Source organism: Colius striatus, chromosome 3 (assembly GCF_028858725.1).
Source record: "Colius striatus isolate bColStr4 chromosome 3, bColStr4.1.hap1, whole genome shotgun sequence".
NCBI lineage: Eukaryota > Metazoa > Chordata > Aves > Coliiformes > Coliidae > Colius > Colius striatus.
The window spans coordinates 42,746,404-42,763,676 of NC_084761.1; the positions used below are offsets into that span (position 1 = coordinate 42,746,404).

General features: G+C 39.0%; 2 protein-coding genes across 5 annotated transcripts in view; both read right to left on the reverse strand.

Moving 5' to 3' along the window:
- The window catches only part of MCUB (mitochondrial calcium uniporter dominant negative subunit beta), a 50,797-nt gene extending 50,062 nt beyond the window's left edge, over positions 1-735 (reverse strand). Inside the window, exon 1 of the mRNA XM_061993865.1 lies at positions 493-735. Coding sequence (XP_061849849.1) covers positions 493-621 — 129 coding nt within the window. The 5' untranslated portion in view covers positions 622-735. The remainder of the gene's footprint in view (positions 1-492) is intronic.
- Positions 736-11,088: 10,353 nt separating this feature from the next.
- SEC24B (SEC24 homolog B, COPII coat complex component) overlaps positions 11,089-17,273 on the reverse strand; it is a 46,443-nt gene continuing 40,258 nt past the window's right edge. For 3 of the 4 annotated variants that reach the window (XM_061992333.1, XM_061992335.1, XM_061992332.1), the window contains 3 exons: positions 16,291-16,383; positions 14,558-14,661; positions 11,089-13,325 (listed from right to left, as the gene is read on the reverse strand). In XM_061992333.1, the coding sequence (XP_061848317.1) occupies positions 13,211-13,325; positions 14,558-14,661; positions 16,291-16,383 (312 nt within the window). In that variant the 3' untranslated portion in view covers positions 11,089-13,210. Of the gene's footprint in view, positions 13,326-14,557; positions 14,662-15,086; positions 15,570-16,290; positions 16,384-17,273 lie in introns of those variants that run through there. The other variant, XM_061992336.1, reaches the window with a different exon arrangement.

Genomic DNA, 17,273 nt, shown 5'->3' on the forward strand with positions numbered 1-17,273 from the left:
CACCGAGTGTTCTCCATTCGAAAAGCAACGCGACGCCTGAAAAGTTATTCAAGAAGCTGCGAGGCGGGACGCAGTGCGAAGCCCCCGGCAGAGAGTCCCGGTCTGCGCGGGCGACTCCGCAGACCTGCGGTCGGTCGGTCCGTCCGCCCAGAGGCCGCCGCGCGGTCGATACACTGGCCCGGCCCGGCTCCGCCTCGTGTGGAACCACCTCACGTCTCGCCAGGCAGCGGCGCCCGGGGCCCGGCCCGCAGCAACTCCCCAGGCCTCCGGGAAGCCGCGGCGGTGGCGGTGCTGAACTTCCCGCAACTTTGTTCCTCCGCGACCCCAACCGCCCTGCCGAGCCCCGCTGCGCCGCAGGGCAGCAGGGGCAGTTCGCCGCCGGGTTGGAGGGGAAGGCGGGGGAAGCGCTAGCAGCCGCGAAGGAGAGTTCCGCCTCCTCCCGCGACGCCGTCCCGCGGTGAGCCTCGCCCACTTCCCCGCTCTTCGCCTTACCTGAGGCGCTGAGGCCGTCGGGCAGCCATCCCGCCTGCCCTGCGCTGCCCGGCTGCCCAGCAGCACTGCGGTGTGCGTCTTGCCCGGCGGCCAGCCGCGCCGCACCGCCCGTCCCAGCCCCGCTAGCATGGTCCTGGCCCTGCTCTTCCTTCTCCGGCGAGGAGCGGGCCGCCTCCGGCCGCGCTTCGCCGCGGGGCGGGAAGCGCTGGCGGCCGCGCCGGGCGTGGGCGAGCACCAGCGGAGGGCGGCTCCTCGGCACTCCGGGCGGGTGCGGGGTGATTTTCCTCTTCCCGCCAGTCGCCGAGGGACGCGGCTGCGCCGGGCCGAGCCGGGCCGGGCAGGGCAGGGCAGGGCAGGGCAGGGCAGGGCGGGTGGACGGGCCAATCCCCGGGGCAGGCGGAGGCGCTGGTGGCAGTCCGGTGCGAGGTCGGGCGCGGCCGTTAGGCCGGCAGGGAGCCATCCGCGTGGCCGCACCGGTGAGCGGCGCGCCCGGAGGCGGACCCCCCGGTCTTCACCCACTCTCGGTGCTGACACCTCTCTTCTGCATCTTTCTTCTGATGGATGTAACTATATTTATAATCGAGATTAAATTAATAAATTTCTGCTTACCTAACACCTGTTCTTTCTGTAGCTGAGTGTTGCCTTCTCTGAAGAACGGGACTATCTGTATCCACTGTGTTTCAGTGGAATAAACACATTCTGATACAACAGCAAGGAAGAGAAAAGCAGAAAAGAAAACATTTTACAAGATCGTTCTGTTTACAGCAGTAAGGCTTAATACTTTTCTCGCCAGTCATTTGCTACCACCTTGACCAACAGAACATCCATGCCCGCAAACACAAGTTTTCACGTTCAGTACAAACCTCTGATGTGCATCAGAACTGTGGCATTGCATCAGGGAAACATAGGAAAGCATTGTGTTCCTCTTCTTTCTCTGCCCTTTATATGTTGTCCATCCAAAGCAAGATTACATGAAACAAAACCAACTTTACCCGATGATGACAAAAGGATCTTAGAAACTGGGCTGTTAAAGATCTGAAAGAATGTCACTATCATGAAAAAATTCCACAACTGATTGCACACTTGATGGCTCAGGGGGACTAAATGAGATCCTGCTTGCGTCCATGTTCTGAGCTCTGGAAAGGAAACCTTATACAGCTAAGAACATGGAGCCATTCACTGCTGTTTCAGAGTAACTACAATCTATTAAGGTGAGTATGGTCACAGAGAACAGCAGAAGAGAAGTTGCTCTCTTAACAGGCAGTGACTCTCAAAGGCAATGACTCGTGATACAAGCACAATATTTATCATAGCAAAAATTCCCCAAAATTTACTGGAATAATTTTCCTGTAGACAAAGAAATAATTGAGTTCCAGACTTAAGTACTTTAGTAAGTAAACTATATAAAATCCACAAAGTTGCCAAAGGTGAAATAAAGAATTAAAGTCACGTATATTAATTAAAGATGGAATGTTGATGATTTTAGCAAGCAGAACTAGGTCACTGTAACACACTTTAAAAAAAAATACTACCACATAGTGATGTTTTAATCAAAAATATATTCTTTGAGGAGGAAAAATCCATGTCAGAACTAGAAAAGAGAACAGTTAGTTTTGGTCATTGCTCAGTGCTCCAATTATTTTCTGTACTTTGTCTTAAAAAGTCATTAAAGTCAAAGAAGCACTGCTGCTCACAGCAACTTAAGACTGTTAGCTTCTGCAGGGGACTGGGACATCGAAACTCCTGTTTTTATCTACAGGCCAGGAGAAACAAGAGAACATTTTGCTAGTTGGGTCTTCTGTGCATATATACTATAAAGTACTTCACCTCTAAACTAAGATCCTACATAATTAACACTTGACAAGGAAAAATCTACTTAGAACTGCCATTGTATTTATCTGTCCATACCCACTGAATGCAGTGAACATATCTTGTGAAATGTCACAATGGTCACAGATACCATTACAATTGCAATAAAATGGAGCAAATGCCAGAGTTTCTTGAGTGCAACCACTAAAACAAGGTCTGGACCTCAAGCCTGTTCAAGGGGATCAGCTTTTAGGCTGACTTGTTACTTCCCAAATGTTTGCCTTTATTTGCCCCCCTGTGCTTACAATGCAGTTGGTGAAAGGGGCTTGCATTATGTTAACTGGAAACTAGCTTTGAATGAGCTTTATTCTTCTGTGAGATGCACATTACTCTCTTCCCTTCTGGTATCAATATGCTCTGCCAGTATGAAATAGCACTTCAAGAAAAGCGATTTATGCATATACAGCATCGGGGTTCTTGTCCTTGTGTTTACATACAGAACTGACCTCAGTTCCAGTAAGAAAATGGTTAGGAAAATAAGCAGATGATTACAGACTTGAAACTTATGTTTCAAATCATATTCTCAGGGACATTTTTGAGAGGGAGCTATTTACTAAAATAAAAAGGAGTTCTAGGGAGGCATGAAACTAAGGGGGAATAAGATGGACCTTGGCCACAGTGTTTCCAGCTGGTGAAGAGTCTGTCTCAAAATGTCAGGGCTTTTGTTTCAAAACTCTGTTGAGGTAAAAAAAAAAAAAACAAAACACCACCAAATTTTAAGGTAGAAGGACACAGATGGTCTTCTGAATTAAACACTTTTTACCTTGGCAAAATCTAGCTCTAGAAGAGTACCCTAACTCCAGACATCTCTCATTACCTGGGTTGAGAGGCACAAAGTAGCAAAACACGTTCAGAAGGGGAAGGCACACGGCTTAATTACAGGGTAATCATCTTCAGTAGCCAGCTATAGGAGTCTGATCACAAAATAAATCAGGACTCCAATTACAGGATGATGTTTCCATCACTCAGGAAAGAAATATGCTTAGATATTGGTCATGATTACAGGGAAGCCAGATCCCTTTTCCTCATCTTCTGTCTCATTTTCTTCATCATAGTTCTTTTAATGTTTTCTTGTTTCTTCATGAGTACCTTTCTCATTGGAGGGTAAAAGAGAGAGAGAAAAAAAAGAAAAAACTCAAAGTCCCCATCTGTATAACAATACCAAACTCGCATCAAATAGCTTGAAGCTCTCCTCCTAAGGCAGTTCTATGCTGTCCTCCTTCAGTAAGCTACACTTCCTCGTCTCACTTCCAGTCTCCCCCTAGAAAAAAAACTTTCTGATGCATCTTACTTGAAAGCTACAGATAGAGCTTTTTCTTTTAACTATTGCATACTACAGTTCAAAAATGTAATGAAATGGAATAAAATTACGTGATACATCTTCCAAAACCCATGTCTCTACTCAGAGATTTGTCTTGCGTTTGGTGTTGAGAAGCTGCTGGAAATTCTCTCCTCTTAGCAGCAAAAATGAGCTAAAATCTTGAGCCATGCTTGCAGAATTCCAGGTAGGGCCATTACAAGTCATTAGTGAAGAACCTGAATTTTCCCAAAAGTTAAAAGGATGAAACCAAAACTCCTATGTTTTCATGAAGAGGAGAGCATATAAAGTTCTTTTGCTCCTTCTGGCTATTTAATGTAAAACCAAACCCTTTCATCAGGGAAAATTATGTTTTCTCCCAGGGCACAGAAAGCAAAAACGTAGAAGGGCTTATATGCCTGCCTCATATAACATAGACAAAAGCTCTGTATTTTCTATGAAGTGGTGGATCATGTCTGTCAGATTGCCTAAATAAACTGCTGGAAGTCATGACACCACATGGGAAAAGACTTGGACTCCAATTATAAATTCTTACTCAAGGAATGACAAGTGCTTACACTAGGTGCAGGAACAGAAATTACAATCTTATGAGAGAGTTGCCAGGCTGTCTAAATTATGCTGGAGCATTAAATGAGTAGAGCTGAGACCTAAGTCACATTCATAGGGAAGCTGTGTCACCCACAGCCATCACTATTTTCTACCTCTTGAGATATTTTTACTGTCTGTTTTGCTTTCTTAGACTTTCTTGTGTGCTTTCTCTTGCTTGTAAATTTATCTTTGCTGCACTTCAAATAGAAATTGTTATAAATTGTTTTAGGAACTTAGTACAGCAATGACACATAGGATCACTTGGTAGGCACGAAAGTCTCTAACTATCACAACTGGGCAGTAAGCTATTATTCAGCTTGGGATTGCACTGGACAGGAAATTGGTGCACAGAATATAGTTCAAAGCTTATCTCCCAAACAGGTTCAGATGAAGAAAGAACTGTCCTATGAGGCAAAGGCTGCAGCTTGACACTTAAATTGACCCCAGTGTGATAACAAGGGCCAGCTCACTAGGAATTCACTCAGAATAGCATCTATGACAAAGACCATTTGAGTACATTAGTTAATATTAAAAGTCCCAAGTTCAAAGTTAAGTTTGTTCTAGTTGCAGAAGCAGCATATGGGTTTTAAATTTCATATTCCCAGTACAGTTTTGGCAGGGTCCCAAAGAGAAGAGACTTGCTAGTTTCTAGGTCCCTATCATTAATGTCTTTTCTGGGGGAACAAAATGAAGTCTGTATTGCCCACTCCTCAAGGTGCGGAGCACTAAGGACCTTGCAGGAACAGCCAGGCGAAACAAGAGTATGGGCATTGTGAATGCCATAGGCATACTTTGAATCTTTGCTGAGAGTGTATTTGCCCGTCCAGTTGTGAATACTTGTTGTCTCAGAACAAGCAGTCATCTGACTGTTGCCACTGACACAGAGAGGCAGTGAGAGCATGTAGAGACAGGGCAGGGATTCCCCTTTTGGCCCCGTTGTGTGGGGAAACCAGACTAAGCTGTCAGGGGAGAAATACATGGCCAACGCACAAGAAAAATATGGGCAGAGATCTGCCGTTTAGCATTTCCTAATTCTGGAGCTGTTCCAGGCCCAGCTCCTGCCTTTCAGGCAGGACAATCTGTCATCAGAGAGCAGTAGCATGATCCAAGTTCAGCTGTTCCCTCTTCCTTTGACACACCACCCACATTGGGCAGAGCTTCGGCTGATTTCAGGCTCTGGCTCCTTTTGTACCAGTCTGCCACAGAGACAGAGCACAAAGCTTTAGCTTAGCATCTGCAGTATTATAGCTTAGAAACCCTATATTTATGTAGGTGGTTTTCCTCGCTCAGACAGTCTACACTACAGCTCTGAATGACTCATGGCTCAAAAGATGTAAATTTAATGTCAAGAAGCAATGACCGTTCAGAACACAGCACAGCACAGTCCCTATGGTCGGAGGTCCTCAGTGCAACCTCTGCCTAAGAACTCACAAGCAGTAACTGAGTTAGCAACAGTTATGCATGGCACAACACACTTGAAGAGACCGTGAAATCATGGTGAAAGAGTGAAAATGAAATAAATACTTTATAGTCCAAAAACTGCAAGTAGCAGTAACAAATGACTCCCCAAATGTTAACTATACCAGAAGAAGACACACACACCTTGATACACATACTTTTTGTTGTTTTTTGTTAACCTATTTCACATTAGCCATTACAAATGAACACCAGAGGTGAGCACAAACTGCTAGTCACAAACACATTAATTCTAAAAATTCTGACACCCTGTTTTATACAAATATTCAGGGACCTGAACATCCATCCCACCCCAGGAAATTACACTCCATTCATCTGTTTGGCAGAGCACATTTGTGCGAGGGTTTTGTGGTAATATTCTTTGTCTGAGTAACAGTTCTCCCTTCCTTTGAGGTGATATCATGTTGTCTGCCCTCTTAGTGTTTTATGTAAGGAAGAAAACCTGCCAGGCTCACAGCAGCTTTTTGTAGAGAAGGCTGCCTTCTAAGCCACTTTACTTTTGATACACATAAAATTCACAAGTTAAAGCTGAAGGACATTCCCAGAAGTCCTAATTCTTGCTTCACCAAATCCTGCAGTCGTGCCTAGACCTTTTCCATAACATGCACAGTTTCTACAAAATTTTGGTTACTTGCAGTTGTTTTTTAAGGATGCCATAAACTCAGAGGAGCTGCTACCTTAGGAAACTGCCACTGAGGAGTGAAGATAGTCCATGGGTTTTGTTTCCATTTTGTTTTGGTTTTTAAAATCTCTCCAGGAAGTCACACAACAGAATTTAACACATACTTATTTAAAGACCCAGGTACCACTGCTAACGAAGTCCTCTGTTGTAAGAAATTAGGAAGAGGGAGGGAAAAGGCTGGTGATACCCACCTTTATGTAAATCAGTTCGTGCAACAACATTTGAGATACCTTACATAGTACTAGGCACGGTATCTCAATCATAATCCTAGCAGGTGGCATGAGAAGACAGATGGGCACCATCCAAAATTTTAACATACTGAGAAAATAAAAGCATTAGAAAGCAAATTAAAGAGAAGACTTAACCGTATATCAAAGAAAGAAAGGTCTAGAGCAGTTTGCTATCTTCTCTTCTCCCCAGCATAGGAAGCTACAGAACACAGGGCAACTTTCAGAAAGCATGAAAATCTCTACTTTTTTTCACAGGTAATAAGACTGCAAAACTTTTCATTAGAAGAAACTACTCAGTCTTAAGGTCAACAATACCATTATCCTGATTAGCAAAAATGCCAACAGGGTTTCACACGTCAAGCTGATCTCCAACTACCCAAGGAAGAGACATAACTCAAGAGTAGGCCAACCTGCACGTGGGGGATTTCTCACGTTTCACCAGGGACAATCCGATATCCATCTTTCACTCTCAAAGAAGATAGGATGCTGGGGCAGGTGGAGCGGCACTGCCTCTCAACAATCTGCCTGCAGTTTGCCAGCAACAGAGGTGCTGACAGAGCCCTTGTGTGCTGCTTTGCTCAGCAGCGGTGTTCCTCCTGTAGAACGAATCCAGCTCTGCTGCTAGAGGTGCCAAAGTGACGGCTGCAGAGGCACTTGCCACTCTTCTTCCAGGAACTTAAAACTTTCAAAACACAGTATTAGGTTAACCAACTTGATCTTAAAGGTCTTTTCCAACCAAAATGATTCTATGAGTGGAAGGCTGAAAGAGTTTATGCTTGCTCTCCATGAACAAATTACACTTTTGTGTAAATAAAGTATTTTTGGTAATGTAATAGTTTGGATGGGGGAAAAGGGAAAGCTTGCAAACTCAAATGGTGCTTTATTTTGAATAAACATACAAGGCACTTAGAAATACAGCCATATCACAAGACACTGCTAAACTTAGACACCTGGACAGACAGTCAAAGCACTCATCTTTCACAAGCTACACACAAACTCAGGAAGCTGGATGAAGACATCCAGCACACATATCAGTGGTTCCACTTATACTTTTGGCTTCTCTTAAGTTCTGCTTCCGATAACAAAGGCAGCCTCCAGGGACAAAAAGAAAAGGGGGGAGGATTCCTTAGCTACAGATGACTGCTACTTATTTGTTTTCCTCTGCTTCAGCATTAGGTCATCAGGTAATTTTTCATAACATTATATATTCATAAAGGCTGAGACTTAGTCTGCAGAACTCTTTGAAAGCATCATACCTACAGAAGTTATCAACAAAAGACTGTATTTTCCTAAGTGTTATATTCCCCCCTCCAATGATGTTCCAACATTAAAATATTTTGTTAGTTTTTTGAACATCTTTCCAAACAATTTATGAGAATATAACATTTCCTATGGCTAGCACATTACGAAGATGGTTAATTATCACCAACTCTTCCTCACGCTTGAGGATTCTTGTAGCAGTAAACATTTCACTCAAGAATCCCAGAGAGCTTCAGCATCTCACAAGCAAAGACTTTCTACTCATGTTGACAAATACACATAAAAAACATTATACTACCTGCTAGCCAAACAGTACTTCCTTCCAACACTCCTGAACTCTTTAGAACTGTCACTTTTAATGGTAATATGATTAAGGGTGTAATTGGAGATCTGCATTTGCTGATGCATCTAGAGTAGTGTTCTCTTATAATCTGAAAAACCAAATACAACCCACATATGTACCTTTACGAAAATATAAACCAGAAAAATCATGAACAGGTACGAAAAAAACAAGATTAAAAACGAATTCTCATTTCCTAAATTTTTTTTAAATAGGTTCTGAAATATTTCCAAGAGTTCTGCCATTTACTCTATTTATCTTCTGCAGAAATGTACATGACATATTCTCAATTAGGCAGTTCCATCACTTTTGCTAAGGACCTTCAAAGGAAAATAAGAATAAATCTGTGAAGTGTTTTATATTTTCTAGTCATCAGAATTGTAAAGGAAAAGACATCAAAGGTCTTGCAAGTAGAAATCAGTAAGAATTCAGGATTGGTGTACAAACTGAAGAAACACCTATTATGTGGTTATTTGAATTTTCATTGCTCTTGTAATAATCTTTCACACAGCACTAATCATGTGAGAAATATCTTGTACACTCAAACCAGTAGCATGCTGCTGGATTTTTAACAAAAAAGCATCATCAGTAGCTTACAAACAAAAACAAAGTGGTCTCAAGAGACTTCAAATCACCATTATTTGCAATAGTTGTAATCACACTTTCCAAACTCCTGCATTTGACTATAACATAATGTTAGTCTAAGTAAAGGCTGCTAAAAATGTGGGGGTTTTGTTTCTAGGAAGTGACAGGAAAAGAAGTGACATCAATAAATCATTACAGTCTGCCCACCCTTCCTTTAAAGTTCCCAACGTGACTGCACCAAAAAAACCCATTATGATAAATCTCATGATTATCTATCCAACACGCATTATTATTCCATTCTTCTAGTAAGAACTTAACTTTTGTGATTGAGTGATTGTATTCTACCTCTTTTATGAGAATCTGAGAAGCAATATTGTACCTAGACACCCCTCAATCTTTTCTTCAAGCAAAACAAACCACCAGAAATAACTATATAAAAGATTTACTATGTATTAAAAGTCTAAAGAACTGTTTTTAAATGAAAAGTCATTAATTTTTGATGTAGTAACTGACACACATTTAGGTTGTTTCATAACTTCATTGCTACTTAAGAGCCTCAGACCTCCAAACATGCTATTAGTGAAACTGGTTGGTAAGCTTTTGCACGATACATCCTGCCAGCAATCAGAATATGGCACTGAGACAAAATAAGCTCCAAAATTGAAATAAAAATCAGATATTTTCAGGACTTTTATGCATGAGTTAATACTTTTAACTACAGAAATCAGTGGCTGAGGCTGTGATTTTTCCCTCAAAAACCCACTTCTATCCTGTATTTTGGAAATTTTGCATATCTGAAAAGATACAAGACTCCACATTTGAAAATGCTGAAGAGCTTTTGACTCTCAGGATTAACAACCGATTCTTTTTAAAATCCAACCGTAATGACAAAACCATCATTTCAGTTTCTGACCAAATGTACAGAAAACTGAAGTTAAACAAAATCACCTGCACATGGTCAACTTTTCTCCACTGCCATGAAGCTCTACATCAAGATTAACAAACAGGCTTATTTCTAGTAAGCTTATGAATAAAATACAAAATCCTAGACTGTAATTTCTCCAACAAGAACTCCCACACTACTTAGTTGATAAGAGGTCTAAGGTGTTGCTTTTAGATTCCAGACAGAGGCACCCACTGTCAGTATTTAAAATGCTGAGAATTGGAAATGATAGCCCAAAGACAGCTTAGACTGGGAAGCATCTTCCCCAGCAAATCTTAAATTGCTAATGAAATAGACATGATCTCTATCCTGCAGCCCTGAAGGTGTTTTGGCAAAAGTTCAGTCCCTAAAATGGCTAGAGATCATCTTTGGTCACACCAGCCCTTAATTTAATCAGATACAAAAGCATGCCTGTTATCTCTCCTCCAAAATCTTACTCAGCAAGAAAAATGTTTGTTGAGTTTCACAGTGCATCCATTGGTAGGGATTACGCTTTTGGCAGGTATCTTCTGGTACAGTGGTGTGGTCCAAGCTATTGGCAGTCTGTTATCAAGAATATTGTATCCAGCAGGACCAGGGAAGAGATTGTCTCCCTGTACTTGGCCTTGGTGAGGCCGCACCTAGAACACTGTATTCAGTTCTGGGCACCTCACTACAAAAATGACATTGAAGCTTGTCCAGAGATGGGCAGTGAAGCTGGTGAAGGGTCTGGAGTACAAATCTGGTAAGAATCAGGTGAAGGAACTGGAGGTATTTAGCCTAGAGGAGGCTGAGGAAGGAAGGAAGGAAGGAAAGAAAGTAGTAGCAAGGTGGGGGTTGGTCTCTTCTCCCAATTAACAAGCAATAGGACAAGAGGAAACAGCCTCAGGTTGTATCAGGGGAGGTTTAGATTGGACAGTACGACAAACTTTTTTTACTGAAACGTTTATCAGGCACTGGAATAGACTCCCCAAGGAAGTGGTGGAGTCACCAGCCCTGCAGGTAAAGGACATGCAAATGTGTCACTTAGGGACATGGTTTAGTGGTAGCCTTGGCACTGTAAGGTTTATGATTGGACTGAATGATCTTAAAGGACTTTTCCAACCTAAATGATTCCATGATTCTAAGTAAAACTTACAATGTCTTTTAGACACTTTTGCCATGCCTACAGATATTCTAATGTTCAGAGACTAAAACTGATACACTAAATACAGAGATGTTTCTAATTCAAGATACTTCTGAGTTTGTCTTTTTAAAATTTAAACTAAAGATCAGTGAGAATGGAGATGTGCTCTATAATTAGTAAAAAATAACTAAATAACTCTGTGCATGTAATAACTTTACTGAACAAAGAGCTCTCAAGATGCACCTTTCATATATTTTTTTTATACAAAAAAACATAGAAGAATAAAGCTTTAAGTAACGGTTTTACAGAGTATGTTGCAATGAATCATGGCATAGTATGTTCCCAGATATTCGGTACCAAGCTCACAAGTCAGAAGCATCTATCATGGGGCATTTGAAATTGTAACATACTTTTCTCATCTTTGCAATTGCAAATAATTTTTATGATGCCACACTCTTCAGCAGCACTTAGGCTTTAACCCAATGCAAATCAATCTACTAACTAGTATTCAAATCCTGGAGGTCTGATTTAGGGACAACATTCAGCATTGCCTCAGACATTTATTACAGGATAAATTAAATTTACTAAATGTAAAATTTATCTTAAAGAATCTTTGGGTAACTTAAACACATTTAGTTAAGGACAATACATAAATATAACTTACAAGGTATCTTCTCCAAACAATGAATTTGTGCTAACATGCAGAATAACACCACTTGCAGAATTTAATTAGTGTAGCTTGTAAAGCGTTTGCAAGCCCTAGCTAACACATTTTTTTCCTTCACTATTTGATTCAGGGGCTAATGTAGTTAAAATGCCAATGTTTGCATTTTCAAGGCTACTTCAAACTAAAATGTAATCATACTAATGTAAATTTATTTTTTTGTACTTCAGTATTTCATTGTAGTCACATTTCATTAAACCAAACAAATAAACAAATCTCAGAATACTAAATATGAGTGATTGTGCTTTATGAATTATTTCTAACTTATATCTAAAAAACCCCAAACTAAAACCATCTCAACAACCAAATTAAAAAATCTGGGATAAATTTATCAAAAAAAGCCCAAACCATTGAGTTACCAAGAAATTAGCAAGAACAATATATGCGAAAGATGCAAGTATGTGATTACATTTTGAATTTTGACATTTTAAAGCCTTTACTTGCATTGATGTCAGGTTATTAATTTTTACACCCCTCTTTTTTCTTTAGATCACAGCAGAAATCAAATCATCAAGTGAGAGTGATTACCCATGCTCACTTTAAATGGCAGACAACACAAGTTACAGAAACCTAGACCAAGACTACAGTAGCTTACAAAATGTAAAACAAAGTTAACAGATATGCCTTCTTTAGGATAATACATAAGAAGGGTTTTAGGAACTTTATATCAATAGCTCACTTCAGACTATGCAGTGTTTTCTTCTCCCTTCCAGAGGTCTGTGAAATAAAGTGGTAAACATGTTCTCTTCAATATTTAGTTCAACAAGAGTTTAGTTGCAAAACATTATGATTGTGTAAGTATAAAAACACATAACAAAGCAAAATATTTTTAATTAGTAAGCCAATCATAAATAAATTCTCCTAAAAGTAACAGAAGCAGCAGCTGTGTTCCTTCTATATGGACACTTTTTTTAGTATGTTTTAATAGCCAACCTCATTGTCTAGCCTGGGACAAAACAATTCATCATTGGGCACTCAACAATTCTGCACACTGAGCCAAGTCTTTTTTTTAAGTTACATTTTTTACATTTTCTTTACAAATGTAATACTTATGTACATTATATATTTTATTTCTACAGATGATGTACTTTACTGAACCTCTACAACTTTCACAGGGAATTTGCTGAAGTCTTTAGTAAATATTAATCATTCCTTTTAAAAAGATATTAATATAAACAACCAACATACATCACTGCCCTTTGACGTCCCTGTTAAGAATTTGGATCTGAAGGGCTATTATAATAAGAAAAAAGGCTTTACCTAATTATACATTTTGTTAAGAAATATCATCCCACATAGCTACATAAATTCACCAGCTTGCAATAAACAGAGCACCAAACCGCTGCACAACTGGAAACGTGTATAAACCAATTCAAAGTCTACTAGTGAAAGAGCTTCATCACTCCTAGCGCTTTTAGACTGAAGTAAATCTGCAAAACTCTTTTGGAAATGTATATTTCTTTAGCTGTAAAGCTTCCACAACAGTGCTGGTCACTGTATATTGTGAAGAACAAGCATCCACTTTCATTAACTTCCCATATGCTTCTCTTGGCCCGTGCTTCTCTGGAGTTTGGATGTTTCTTCTACTTATTCCTTGTTCACTTACAAATCTGCTGTTGAATATTAAGTAAGAATTCATAATATGAGAAAGCTGCTTCTGTCCGATCCTCAATTAAATGTTGAAAAAAATCTGTTTTGGCAGGGTTCTCATCTCTGAAAGAAGAGAGAAAGGTATTTCAGTTCAAATCCTGAACAAGAAATCCACTGTAAATTTTGCAGGGGCATAAATTCTAATGACATGCTTATCTTTTGGAGTCTAGATTCAGTCCAACGATACAATTGCAAATAATCCAGAGTTTAGAAAAATACCCCCAGGTTTCTAACACACTATCAAACAATAGCATGTTTCGAAGCAGTACAAAATGGCAGAAAATCGGGTGAAACATCACTAAAAGTATCTTGCAGAAACACACCAAAAAAATTTTGTTTTGTAAGTTACATGCTGATGGCAATTAAGTCTGAAAGGGTTAAAGTGCTCATAAAGATTAAAAAATTGGAAAATTTACATCTCTAGTTATGAGCAATCTCAATCCCCTGCCCAGTTCTTCTCCTCTGGCAACAGAAAAGGCAAGGTAAACATGTCAGAGACCCAGCATCCAAAATTATTACCCCAACAAAAATTTCCTGGGACACAAAGTATTTCTTGGTGCACAGTCCTCTGCACTGGTGCAGTAATGTTCTTCTATTTACTATGGTTTCTCAGCATTACCTCCAATTCAAGCAGCAGCCACAATGCTTCAGCAACAGTTGAAGAGCTTCAGTCCTATGTCTAATCATTATATATCCGATAAGAAAAAAAAAAAAAAGACACCATACTCTCATGGCATCTCATCCAGTTCAGTAAACTGACTACTCTAGAGAGGACAAATGAAATGTAAGCTTAAGCATAAACATTTCCTAGAATTAAAATTTCTTTAAGCAGGTCATGGCTTGAAAAAGCTTCCAAACTTGCCTCATCTGTCAGAAATCAGCTGCTGTCCTATGGAGCTCAGCAACAAATATATACAATTATTAAACTATCTACAGTAAGATTAATAATCTGACTTTTTTTTTTTTTAATATGTATATGTTGGAATTGTAACCATCATACAAGAAATTAACCTGGTTAACCCCACTGATCATAAAGGCATCTGCTGCTTTGGTATATTCTTAACCATTTAAAAGTAAGCAGCTAATTCCTAACAATAAAACTACTAGTAACTGAATTTACATCAGATTCAAGGATGATCTTTGTTGCTAATAGGTTTTAGATAGTAGCATTAGACCACAAAATCACATTTCTTCAGTTTCTTCCAGGCCAGGTATTCTCACTTTTCATCAGTGTAAATTAGAAAGTGCAAATACAAGTTGCCAATAATTACTCTTTGTCTAACAGAAATACTTACTTTATTACTTGAAGAACTGGACTTAAAGGTCTACTGTCTCTAAGCCAAGATATAAAAGATCGTGTCCTTTCTGAAGAAGGTGCATCTATCTCAGGAAGGTGTGTCTGGTTGAAGGTAATTGAAAGAAGTCATCATCTTTATCAAAACCATTTAAAAAAAAAACCATCCCAATAGTCGTAACGTGACCCAAGCCACAATTTCTATTAAGAATGCATTACATTTATACACTTTTTTCTTCAGCTTTAAGTAAAAAAATTCAGTAATATCTGTTCTGTAGGACAGTACATCTTTAACTTAAACTGCCTTTTAAGTGCAAAAGATTTTAGAAAGCAAGCCCACCTTGCAAAAAGCAATCTAATCCAATTTTTCAAAAGGCTGCTTTTACAGTTTTCTTGCCTTTATCTTTCCCTGCCAATCAAGTTCCTACACATTGCATTTTGCATTACTGAAAAGATGAACAAAATATGAAATGAAACTGTAAGCAAATTTCAAGGCAAAGATTGTAATGGACTCTTTGGTTGGGGAACAAGCTAAAAAAAAAAAAACAACAAAAACCAAAACAAATCCCAATTAAAAAGAACTTGACCCCTAACCAAACTACCAACTCTTAGGCCAATATTACCTTTTAAGACAATTAATATGACATTGATCACAGATTTGAAAGTAGTTCCATTGCTACTTTTGTAGGAAATGAATGGAGGACAGAATTTAAAAGCAAAGTTAACTTTTGTTTGTGTTAGTTTTATCTCTCATTTTCATGATATTTGTTATATAACCACTGGAAAATGTGCTGTCCTTCCTTTATCCATGATCTTCCTGAAAACAGTCAACCAATACTTACCACAGTAACCGTCCCACAGAAGAAAACCCACTTCAATCAAGGAGTTCAATTTTACAGTTAAAGCTCACCACTCTTAATCTGTTCTTGTAATCACCACTTTTAACTTTTTTCCTCTTCATACTATGCAAGCTTTACCAGCAGAAAATATCTTCCCATGTGTTTCTACAATGACTAACAAATTTTTGGTACTAAGTATGAATATAATCATTTGATTCTGAATTTTTCTACAGCATCCTTACCTAGCACTTGTTGACATTTTGTAATCGCTATCCACAGAAATGGGGTCTTTGCTTTAATTGCTGCTCTGTTTCCTGGACACAACTACAGCTACAGGTTAGAACATAGAAGTCTCCACCATCAAAACATAGATCCAAGGATCTCTGATGTTCTGATCACTTAAGGTGTTTCTTTTTAACACTGATTCAAGACTTGGAAGCTGAGCAACACCCAATTCTTAACTTGTAAGTAAAAGTCTATCATGTCATACCATAGACCTGGTATCTCACCCCAGTTTCAGAAGACAAGAGTTCTGAAAACAACGATTTCAATGAAATCCCTTCTAATATTATGAATTAACATTTCTGAACAGATAATTTTAAATTCATTCTATGAAATTCTATCCCATTCTTGCAAGTCCACATGCATTTCTATAAAAATATTAAAAGCAGTAATATCAGAATAATTTTTTGGCTTCCATGTTTACACTTTTTTCTTGAAAGCATGTGACAACTTCTATCTGTCTCCTGTGAAGGTGGGAAGAGGTTAAGAAGGTACCTAATAAACCCCCCCTAATTCATAGTAACATAACTAAAAATTGAAAATGCAAAAGAAACAGATTAAATATAGATTCTAAATGTAAGCACTATACAGTGCAGCTCATTAAAATGCCTACCATTTTCTGTGGTACTGATGCATAGTTTGAGTATCCAAGGACATCTTTTATGAAGTTGTTATCACAATTTTTACCAATCCAAATGTAAAAAATCTGTAAGAAGTGAGAATTAGTTTGAGACTTGCGTAAGTTTTAGAAATGGAGACAAGCTAGGATATAATTGGAATAATATCTTTCATGCAAATTAATCTCTTGAGAGCCTCAGTTGCAATTCATATTTACATATCTGCATTCATTACTTGTACAGTTACTTATTAATACATTGGTAGCATTTGGAATAAGATCATTCAAAGTCAAAAAATGCAACTACTGAAAGAATGAGGATGCAGGACACATCTATGTTGGAACACAAGTCAATAATTGTCTTCACAATTCCTACGTTACCTCCTAAAATGAAGCTCCTAAAATTTTAGTAAGTCACATCACTGTGTCAGTTACTTCCCAATCTAAAGAAGTCACATTAAAGCATCAAGTATAAAAACTCATTATAATAATTATTTTACTATTTGGAAACAGAAGCTAGTTTGATGTTCACACTCAGTCCCTGAACTCACAAGGTTTAAAGAACTTTCTAGGATGCATAATGTTCTCACCACATTGAGTTGCATAATGCTTCACCCAATAAAGTGTCTTAGTGTAATTTCGACAAATACCTTAAAAACGATATCTACAGTTTTTGTTCACTTCCCCCAATTCTGACTCTTGCAATGTTTACATATATACAAGCCACAAATCACAAACCCACTAATTTTTGTGGGCAACTAAGAAAGTTCCCCCATCAAAGAGAAGTGCTTTGTTAGAAACAAAGTAGTAGTACATACAATGTATTAAGCAATAAAGAGAAATTTTGGAAAACAAATACATTATTTTCACAACCTTGACAGAAACTCTGAGTATATTCTGATCAGTTAAACATGACAAAAATTAAACTCTGAAGCCTTAATATGCAACTTCAAAGACACTCTCCTTTGATCAAAATATGA